Here is an 11,450-nt window from a genome sequence, read left to right on the forward strand (position 1 = left end):
AAACTGACATGGAGTTTCCTGAGTATGTAGGATCAGCTTACGACGCGATGTACCGTTCTGTGCTCGGTAAGGAGCTTTCTACCAGCATGTGACGCGCGCTATTTTGATAGTATGTATCACGCGGCCCCCATGTTAACGAGCTGTACAATACGGTAGTTTCAACTGACATATCAATTGATTGGAGTTGTTTTTCTAAAGTGAGGGTAGAAGTCAGTGAAGGTCAGATTACAGAAATTGCATAATGTCGATAAAATAAAAAAAAAAAAAAGATTTTTTGGGCCTAATAGAGTTCTCAGGGTCATGAACACACCGATGAGCGGAATATTTACCATAAATATTTATTAATTAAAAACACTTATTCGTAACAAAAAGGCTGTTTAGGTATTGGTGCTTGATGTAGTCCGTATCACCAATACTGTCTTTTATATTTCGAGTCGCTATTTGAGCGTTGCAAATCCAATAACTACAGCTAGTGTCATCAAATCGTGGAGTTGTTACGTCAGACGCATGTTAACATACTTCTCTGTAAAGAATAGAAATTCAGTATATTCTCGCTCAACGGCAGTAGGGATGCTCGTTCGTCCGTCTAATTGTTTTACGTACATTTTATTATTCTAAGAACTTCGTCGAACTCACAAACCTTTCGAAAGATTGCTTGACCCCGTAATTAAAAACTTAAATTGCGATCCATTGAGCGTCATAATCTCGATGGTCTGCTTCAGCTGAGCCCTAAACACTCAGTTGTCAACGATCAACACGACATCAGCTGTGACATCGTCATGATGAGTCTTTCTGCTGCTAACAGAAACAAAAGTCTATTATAACAATGACCTATGTGCTTATCTGTTGAATAAACATAGGCGCATGGCAGACGTGTTTGTTGATCGTTGTGTCGTGGCAAAACATCTTGTTTTAAATGAAATGAAAGCCGTCATTAAGTCTTGTCATTTTGCCAACATAGAACGAAAAGATAGCGTAAATACGAAAGTGATGACACAGGCCAATCCTTTGGACTGAGGACACCCTCCGTTCACAACGACTAACAGGGATTCTTTGCAACCGCTCCTCGTCAACCAAAGACGAAAACACTAGACGATAGTTGAATTTTGTCTCTGCTACGCAAGTTACTCGAGTTCAAGGTCCTTCGCTCAAGCCGTATAGCTTGGGCGCCTGTGCCTTCTCGAACGTTGCGACTATTACTGTTTTTGTCTCTGCAAATAGTATTTAATTGTAAACTCTTCATGGAGAACAAATCGTCTGCTCACATTTTGCCTGCTACCGCCGCCATAAGGCAGCCGTACTTTCGAGGTAGTTGGGTGGCGTAGGGGAGAGTTTGGTCATTCCATCATCCAAATATTCATGTGGGATTACCTCCGCTCAAGAGGTTCAAGATGACTGAGTTTTCGGTAGGTTGAACGACGTTTGACGGGGCCAGGTTGAGTGTAGCTCTTACGCGCTATTTACATCTCGAGACGGTCGAGCGCGCTTGGGTTCACGCTCAGTGAAGTTTGCGAAGCTGTGTTAGTGATTGCATAGCAGTGCCCATCTATGTATTTGTCGTGGATAAGTGGAGCCAAAAAGAAATTTTTATTGATTAATAAGGTAATTCAATAATTGAAGTGTGCACTTATAATTAGAGAGAAATTAGAGCTATAAGATAGGTGGCCCTTGAATATGTACAGAGTAGTGCGTTACAAATGATTTTTGCTTCTACAGTAAAGAAACAATGAACACTGAACGATGAATTATGTACAAGCATCGGTTAAACTCAAAAACATAGCCGCTGATTAAAGAGACCACTGATAAAATTCACTTACTTAAACTTATTCGAGATGCTGATTTGATAAAACAATAAAAATCAGTTAGTGTTAAAAATATTTGAAAATGTAATTTTAAAATATATTTGATTTTGGAATATCTATTATTCTGTAAAATAATTTATGACAATTTTACACAAAAACTGATTCCGTACTTCTAGTCCCTTCTATGGCTTTCACATCGTAACACAAATCGGTAGCGAGAAAGTGACACGTATTTTTGATCGATTGACTTTACTAGTTTGTTCATTTTCTTCGTCATGGCTTCACCAGGGTCTTCGGCTTTGGTCTTCATCCTGACATTAGATAGTTCAATGACCTGGGCCGTAGCAGTATATACGTGCACAGAATATTTCACCACTCGATTGCATTATGTGTGGTCTAATACAATTAACTAATAGTACCTTCAGGAATAATGCTTACTCTGTAGTATTTGTTTTGTTATAGCAGCAATGACTTTCATTTTCTGTTGCCACTTCTGGCAATAGAAGAAAATACCCCTAGCCAACGACGTACTGTTCTCCTTTAAATCGGAGAGATTCCACTTTGTTACAAAAAAAAAAAATTTCCATGAACGTCCTAGTTACTTGACAATATGGTGACGTTGTGTTATCCTGGGGTGTCGTTTAAATGGGACTACTTAATTTACCGGCACCCATTGTTGTTTTAATTCTTTTAAGCTGTGCTAATCTGCGGATTTTCAAAGAGGGTCTCACAGTCCTTATACATCGCATCATCTCATAGAATCCACGTGAAGGTAAGATAAAAACAAGACACTTATTGGAATGTTGAGTTAATGAATCATTACTTATTACCTGACAGGTACAGAGTTCGCCGGGATCATGGACTAAAACCGTTATCGCTGCTACATAATGCGAAATCAAACGATACCCCCACGCAGCTACCTTACTTGATAGTAACAATAATAATCATAGTAATAGTAATACAGATAACAACAATTAAATAGTCATTGTACTTTGTATGATTCACTTTAGCCCTCTATTTAGAATAAACCTGCGAAAAATAATCCGCCATATATTGCCAAACATGATAGTAGTCACATAGATAGTGTGGTCTGGCACAATGCACATCCTTACGCCGAAGTTCGCTAATTTTCCGCATTGCTATTAACACTGTTGTTTGTTGTTGAGGGTGATGGTAATTGTCGTCCTATGGTGACGCGGCGGTTCGGGGTATCGGATTGAGGAGAGCACCAACGGTGGTACGACGAGAATACCGCGAGTGTGACTACCGCCGCACAGATCGTTGTGTGCAACCGTTATTATAAGTGAAACTGTTATTGAGGTTATATACGAGCCAGTACAAGGCCACGATCCGATGATACGCCGTAGCGCCAAAGATGCCATTAAGAACAAGCTCCTGCGATAGCCCTCAACAATAAAGGGCGTAAGGCCTCAGGCCAGGGGAGAAGGCTGGGTCTTCGACACTCAACACCACTGAGCTCTACTGCTAGCCTGGAGTTGCAACAGGAGCTGAAAGCAATCATTAAACAGTGAGAAGCAGCTGTCTATTATATTTGCAGCTCATCATCCTTAACTAGCTAACCGAATGCCATTTATCCTTACATTTCTACCCTGTATCCATATATTTCATTGCTTATATGCTGTAAGTGTACATAGCAGCAGACGCAAAAGCAATACAGGCTGTGGTGGCGCCAGCGGTAACGACAACCATAGCAGTTGTATTAATAGTAGTTGTGGTGGGAGTGATGGTCGTGATGGCAGGAGCGGCAGAGGGCACAGGAAGACGTCACAAATCAACGTCTTTCCCTCTCTCTCTCTCTCTCTCTCTCTCTCTCTCTCTCTCTCTCTCTCTCGCTTGCTCGCTTATACGCTATTGTTATGCCAATAATGTACAGCTAAAAGAGGAAACAAATACTGTTTCTAAGCATTTGTAATCGCTACCGTGTATGCCGCCGACGTATTCCTAGCTACATTAGCTACCGAACCAGTAATACTAGCGACAAACCGAAATACTTGTCACTATTTTATAAATAATACGTTACTCAGGTGATTGCCTTTTTATAAGCTTAAAACAATTACCCGATCTAGTAAGCTTTTTTCCACAAGAAAAAAATTAGTCCCGAATTCTTGCTAAGAAATATCCCGTGCAATCTATAACCTATCGATCGAAAATATCCGACATCTTCGCTAACGTTTTTCCTCGGCATTAAGCGACCGTTGTAGTTAAAAGTCCCTAAAACACCCATGGAGTCTTCAGCTTTCGGCAATTTATCAAGGTACTAAATTGGGTAGAAAAAAATGTTACGTGATAAAGCCTCTACAACTGGCATTTGTTTCACCATTTTATTAGCTTTATTGGACCTCATTCATTAGAGTTTGACCACTAACTAAAGAAAGAGAGTCTGAGATTTGTGCAGATGCCCGCGCAGACTCTTCTACCATAATGAAAAGTTTTTAAGCAACTTTAGTTTTTAAGATGAACAATCAAGCTTAGTATATTAAAGTTTTTCATTAGTCGACCTATTACTACTAGTTGGTTTTAATTAACTGGCTTCATATGGGTGTCAAAGGAAGAGCAGTTTCTGTTTTAAACGAACATGTCGTAACTTTTCAACTGAGGTAGTAGTGCTCACAGCATCAATTATTTTTCTAAATGGTATCCAACAGCTTATTTTTTTGTCGCTAATTATAACTCGAAACGAATATCGGCGCTTTATAATTCTATCTGAGAAAACTGTTTTATCTACTGAGCTCTATCACGCTTAACTTCGAATTTTGCAACACCATACACAGCAGAGATAACTTTTAAATCTTCTTAAAAATTTCTTAGGTAAAACCTTCTGTAAAGGGATTCTTTTACTACGTCGCATAGAACATCCAAAGCCAGATTATATTTCTGTTCTGCCGCTAACGCCGAAGCTTTACGAGTCAAAAAGGTAAGGCCGGTTTGAAACAGTTGGAGAATTTCAGCCAGAGCGGTCCTTTTTGTTATCATCAAGATGAACCCCGCCAACTCAGCATAGCCTTCCCCAATTTCAGATGAACGAATAGTTCGTGGCGGCGCTGTTGTCGTCATTCGTTTTGGCCAAAATTGTCATCTACTACGAGAACGTTGGGCCATCACCGAAGGTGAGACAGCGGGCGGAGACAACGCCCCCTGTCGGTTACCAAATCTCTAGAAGTGAACGAAAAAAGAAGCTGCAATGGCCGTGCGAAGATTTTCCACTACATTAAGTCCTTGTAGATGTTTTCATTCCAAAACTCTGTGTTCTTCTACTCTGCATTGATGCGTCAGCGGGTTCAGCCGGTCTCGTCAGCCAGCCAGACCGACCGACCGACCGACCGACCGAATACAAGACATGACGCTGTTACCCCAAATACTAGTAGTAACGCTCAAAATGAGCTCGGCGAATTCTGGCTAAGAAATAAGAAGAACTTGGCGGCGGCATCGTTGACATCGGCGGGCTTTTTGCGGTCATGCATTTACACATAGTGTACGTTTCATCAAGTCGTTTAAATCCCTAAAGCAAACGGAATAGCTGTTCAAGATGGTCAGTTAAGCCGCTATAGGAGTTACACTGAGATAGAACTTCTAGGAGAGTGTCGCTATAGGAGGATGATGCGGTCGCATGTATAAGGTACAATGGCCTGATGCAGCGTCCGAATAGAAGAACAGGAAAATTGAAGAGCATCGCAAAAGAGAGAGTCGGTCGGTCTGGAAAAGACACAGCCTTATGTTCTGCATAAGTGGAGACAAGATGGAAAGAATTCGGTAGACACGCTGTTACGCAAAAACAGAGCATTCAATGGAATTTCGTAGGACACTCCAAGGTTTGACACCTCTTACCAGTCTAATATGTAACCAGTTGAGCGGAAAAGTTAGAACTAGTGGCTGGCGCGAGCAATCGTTATAGATTAACCAGAGGTTGGTGTGCATTGGTGGATAGGATCGTAACATAAGGCTAATTGTAAGTATGGGTAAAAATAGAAATTAGTAATTTGTGCCTATAAAGCTACTTGCGTTTAATCGTAATGCAAAAAACTCATACATTATGGATTATTGATCTACTGCACTCCCTGTTTGGGCACTATGGGACACTTACGATGATAAAAAGCGCACGAAAATGCCCATCAACGCCATACAGGCGCCAAGGCCACGTTTAAGTGAAAAGTATTTTTCGATCCACATATTTTTTCGTAAAAAGTGATCGCTGTGTCATGATGCTACGTCTGTATGTTGTATAGCCGGGCGTATATTTTATTGAGCTTTTAGCCGATCATAGAAAAAATTCATGGCAAGACAAGAAAGTCGAACAAACTTATCACAGTGCATGCCTTTGGCGGAATTTCTGACGGACTGACGGCTACGAGGTCGAAGGATCGAGGTAAAAAAGATGAGAGTATGAGAGAATCACGAAGGTAAGTACGTAAATAAACTATAGTGCAAAGATATCGGGTGTAATTAACAAATTAGATGGCAACCTGGCTGGCTAATTGTCGCGACAAAACTCATACCCTACCTTATTTACCCCGCTCTCACAGCCCGAGAGCCAGCATTGTCGCTTAGGCCGTTCCTTGAGGCGAATGATGCTTATGTCTTCTGTCAGGATGAGAAGTGAAAACGCATGGCTGAATGTTGCATACTTGCGAGTCAGTCAACGGTCGTTGCAGCTTCTGGTGTCATCGACCACGATATGTCACGCATCGCAGCAACGTAGTTTATGTTCGTATCACCGTCCTCTATTCCCTAGTGCCGCGGTATCCTTTCTGCCGTCCGGATGCGCGCTTGTAGTCACGACTGTCCTGGTTATCTGTGCAGTTTCTGTTGCAGTTTCCTCTACAAAAGCAGGAATATTATGCATTCATTCAGTAAGCCTGTCTTGCCATCTTTGTGCATCGTCTTCACGCCCTCGAGTTACCCTTCCCCCACGCCGGTAGCGCCCGCAAGTATCGTACATTTCCTTTTGTCCACGAATCTCTATGCTGCATTTTCCTGTGCGGCATGCCGACGAGTTCAGGCTCACCGAGCATTCTACGTGGCGGTTTGTTTGTCATTCGGCATTGCGGTTTCCAGCCAGCTTCGGTTTTTTTTTCTCTCTATGCCTTTTACCCTGCTTCGTGCCTAGAAACGGATATAAATAATGCCGTCATATCGTAGCATGCGCTGCTAGCTTTGCAGCAATGGAACTCCTGCGCTGGCTTTTGACCGGCTTCTTTTCCGCTTTGTCACTGAACTGCGTCTATGTATGGCTGACCCTGATCTCATCGTGTCATCATCGCCGTGTCCTCGTCGTCACGCCGAAGGTATTCACAATTCTGCGCTCTCAGCGCGTTCGTACGTGTCCTTGGTCATCTCACGCTGTTACTGTCGTGGCTGGGTCTGTATTTCGTTGATTGCTTTCTTCACCTCTCTGTAACGACAAATTTATAGTGTAGTAACTGATGGGAAATTACATTACATTTTTCGTGAATAGCGTATCGAAGGTTTAACGTGACTCTACCGAAACGCCGTCAGGCTAATTCTTCACTTTTGTACTAGACTCAACCCATCATTAAAGATACCAGAGTGTATACCATGATAGGTTACTTCAAGCTTTTACTGTATTTTAATTATGGAAATGATCGCCACTATTTCTGCCTATTTGTTAGAATTATAGCTATTTCAAAGTTTAGTAGTAGATTCGGGTTCCAGGTGTATTATTTTTTGCCGCTTTTTTAAGTAGAACACGTTTGCTAGACAAATGATGAAAATGGAAAAATATTTCTAACGGTAAAAATTTCACGTCAACAACGTCACAGATCACAATGATCTATTCATAGATCTAACAAAACATTGTATAACCTTTTAGGTCTCCAGTGGAGAAAAAATGTTTTGATCTGCGCTCGAAATCGCGAGTAGGCGACCTTTGCTCCTATCAAAATTGCGGCTGCATATCGGAGATAGGTTAGAATGATTTGGCTATTCATTAATCACGACCATTCAGCTAATCGATATTCTCTGTGATTAGGGACCTTATAATTAGGGTGAGTGGTCAATTAATTAGAGTTAGTTAGCTTTAAGTGTGAAGCATGTCAGAAACAAATCAAGGTAAACAAAGTGGCAAAACTGTGCCAATACTGAACAAAGTCAATATTAAATTATGCAGCTGCTACCTTTTACTAAGTAGTAAAGCATGAAAAGCACACGAGACTACCAAATATTTACCATTCTGTCTAACCGACCTCATAATATCTTCCGCTATTTACCTCTATATACAAGAACCTTTTGCGTACCATAAGCACGTACAATCAATGACTCCTGCATTGCTAGGGCAGGGGGTAGTGAAATCCATAGATAATTTAGAAACATGCAAGCTGATAAAGTTAACAATGAAAACAGAAAATGAGCCATTGTTATTAGTTTAATATTTACAGTAACTGTTTGTTTCTACGATGGTCAACGTCATTCTCAATGAATACGCACAACCTTTCCAAGAAATCTACACAGTCGTTCCTACGATGATGATGGCGGTCTAGCAGTACTTGCTGCTTTGTTTGCCGGTTCAGGCAGCTTTCCTTCCGCAGACTCGGCCTTCTATAAACATGTAGCATAGCAAACCAGCCCAAGAGTTCCCTTCAGTGCGATATTCGCCCTTAGGTTAAATTAACAGGCGCTTCTCTTGTAACTACAGGGCCGAGGCCAAGCTTTGTTGGCGTGTCACTGCCGTTCTCTAATCCCCGATGATTAACCCAAAACGGAGACGCAGGTATCAGTAGCAAAGCCTGCACCGACAAAAAAAGGACAGCTAAGGTCTGTCTATCTCACTAGTAAATGCCACGAAAACTGCAGCAGATGGAGGAGTTTAGCACTATAACAGAGGCCTAAAGCACTGGTAGATAGACCAAAGGAAAAGTCTGTTGAGAGGTAGCACGGGGATGTTAATACACAGTAGGCGCCAAGCTGTGGGGCGCGAGCGCGGTAGGAGCAAGCTCTCGGTAAAGGGGCTGCGTCATTGTAGAGAATTACGTTTCGTCTGTTCATATACGTGTATACGTACTATACGTCAGTTCGACAACAAAACAGAAGCTCCTGGCCAATGACCTGCCGGCAGCTGATCTGAATATCCATGAAGAACCGACTTTTCCGGACTTAAATAAACCACTGGTCAGCCAGTGGTCGGTCAAAGGATTGGAGCTTTAGACAGAAGTTAGTGGGATTAGTTAACTCTTTGCCGTTGCCCGGTGCCTCCGCGCTGCCGTACTTAGAGAATACAGAACTTCGGTGGGGTTGAACGGAAAACCAGAAAGGGGCACTGGCAGATCGAGAAGAACTAACCTAGCCAATGTGCACTACTACCTATAACGCTAATAGACCGTCGGGCCGGTACTCTATTTAGTGCAGGTGTGCAGGGAGACGCCACTGGCAGTGTGGTGGCTACAAACAGAGCCTGCCATGCAAATGTAGTGTTTGCTGTCTCTGCTGTTGATACTCTGGGTTTTGTTGTTGGCCGACGATGGGTTATGGGGAGCTGGGACAGGCTGAGTGGGATGAAAGTATTACCGAAGGAGAACACTGCAAAACGACCACGACTGGTCTCTAATGAGGGCACAGATCCAACGAGGGATTTGCATGTATTCCCCTCTTAGTAGACCACTACTAACAGCTGCTAGAATCGTTGCAGGCAAAAACACATGAACAGCATGTTGGGTCGCATAAACCGTGTACCGAACTCCAGCAGATCGAGTTATTTATGTTTGCCTCTTCATACGGCTTACGACCAACATGGAAAACTTGCAACAAGTTCTCGATTGAAATTAAAAAAACGACCTACTAATGATGTAGTGTGTTAGGTTATGCATGCAGTAAACGTATAAGTTACATGCAATAGTTGAATGATCAGTAGGACAGCTAGTTTCTTCCTCTATGTTTTAGAATCTCTCCAAGATTCACAACTAGTCAAAATTACCATCATGATCGTTATTCTCAATGCAAAATATTAAATACCTGCTAATAGAACTCTATCAATGAAATCACATGTAAATGGGTAACGCGTTGGATAATCCTCTAAAGGCCAAGAACGCACAAACAAAGCTACACTATTGTCGATTACTTCATCAGTTCAATTGTGTACCTGTTTATCGTAGTGAAGGTCAAAGAGTTTAGCAAATTTGCCAAGGTAGGTACATGGCGTGGGACGTCTGAACATATTACATCTTATGATTGTAACCAAGAAAGCCTCTAACTGAGCCGTTTCCTTTGGCTGTTTAGATTGGTTCGTGAATTTATGTTTACGAGGCATCACAGATTAATTAATCTTCAATCAATGTCATTGATATGTCGTCATTTTCTAGTGAATGCTGAAACCGTATGGTTACTGGCATCAAGTTTGGGTTAACTCTTCCAAACCAGTTCCATCTGCCTTCGTTTGTTTAAATGACACTTTCACATTCTATTAAGCTGCTACTAAGTATGCTTTAACACTAATTCAAATGAGTTGTACCATATGCAACTCGTTGTTTTTTACAATTTTTTTTTGTCATATATTATCTAGTATATTGCGATATATATCAATAACTAGGAGAAAATATACTTAACGAAGTCACGAAGGCAGCATCTAGAAGAGATAACGTTCTATAAAAATAGACTTTCATTAATTTTAGACTATTCCTGGCCTGAACCATAAAAGACCTAAAAAGTTGCTTCTCTTTTTAGTTCCATCTCTGTCTCTTATTCAAATAGCGGTCGCGATATCATTTCATGCTAGACCTGGGGGTAACGTATGAAAGACAAATTGTATTCAATTAAAAATAATAGAATACCGCTCAAACCCTACCTGTTCGTGTTCGTCGTTTGTTTATACGCACTGAGGTTGATAGTACGAAACAGTTTTTAGCATCAACGATATGACGGTTAGTATTAACATCTTCCCCCAAAATTTAGCAATACATGCTGACATTATTGGCGTCGTTGAATTAGCTCTGGGCTTCTAATTTCGTGAATCGATCTTATCATTTCGTTATAAAATGTGGTAGGGTTTCGTAGAACCCACCCCACCGAACTGTGCAGGCGCGTACGCTAACCTCGAGCTGGCTTTAGTTAGTAAGGACGCTTTGAATCCTTACTTTCTGTGTAATTGTACAATATGCATGTTATCTCATTTTCATACGGGATAACCAATCTATGATAGGTCATAAAGCGTCTGGCCCATGGAAGAGAAGGGAACAATTCAGCTATAATCATTTTCGACCCGGTAGATAATGCATGCGTGCCCATAAAGCGTTCTATTACGAGTGCCTTTGCTATCGCGTAAACGCTAATGGCATGATAACAATCAAATTGTAATAAGGCGTAATCGCGTATTTCTAGGCAACCGGACTCAGGTTGAGCTGAATGGATAGGCTACGTGTACCCTGTACTATAGAGAAGTATGACACTTGTAAGTTAAGGCTTGTGTAGGGCCTCGAAAAGATACGCTTCACATACCATGTTGTAAAGAGTAGCACGTTTGCGTGAATTACGGGTGTCGTCTTACAAAGATTAATTTTTTTCCATAAGCTATCATTTGCATCTTTATACCACATCAAGGTAATCCTCCAAAATTAAACATCATTTCCACGAAGTGGTTCTCTTCATTTGTCAGTAACTTTAACTATTTTTTCACCTTTCCAG

The 11,450-nt window shown here is 41.4% G+C and overlaps 1 protein-coding gene across 8 annotated transcripts in view; it reads left to right on the forward strand.

Annotated features, from left to right (window-relative positions):
• The first annotated feature begins 1,463 nt into the window (after positions 1 to 1,463).
• The window catches only part of LOC111242953 (uncharacterized), a 29,642-nt gene continuing 19,655 nt past the window's right edge, over positions 1,464 to 11,450 (forward strand). For 2 of the 8 annotated variants that reach the window (XR_015327327.1, XR_015327325.1), the window contains exons 1-4: positions 1,464 to 1,602; positions 2,498 to 2,574; positions 2,969 to 3,330; positions 11,148 to 11,217. Coding sequence is in view for 2 of the 8 variants with exons in the window: in XM_086988371.1 (XP_086844497.1) it covers positions 6,983 to 7,179; positions 7,651 to 7,745; positions 11,148 to 11,179 (324 nt within the window). In the remaining 6 variants the exon portion in view is untranslated. Of the gene's footprint in view, positions 1,603 to 2,497; positions 4,738 to 4,840; positions 7,180 to 7,650; positions 7,746 to 11,147; positions 11,218 to 11,450 lie in introns of those variants that run through there. The other 6 variants (XR_015327312.1, XR_015327311.1, XR_015327316.1 and 3 more) reach the window with 6 other exon arrangements.

Source organism: Varroa destructor, unplaced genomic scaffold (genome assembly GCF_002443255.2).
Source record: "Varroa destructor unplaced genomic scaffold, Vdes_3.0 BEIS01000001.1, whole genome shotgun sequence".
Taxonomy (NCBI): Eukaryota; Metazoa; Arthropoda; class Arachnida; order Mesostigmata; family Varroidae; genus Varroa; species Varroa destructor.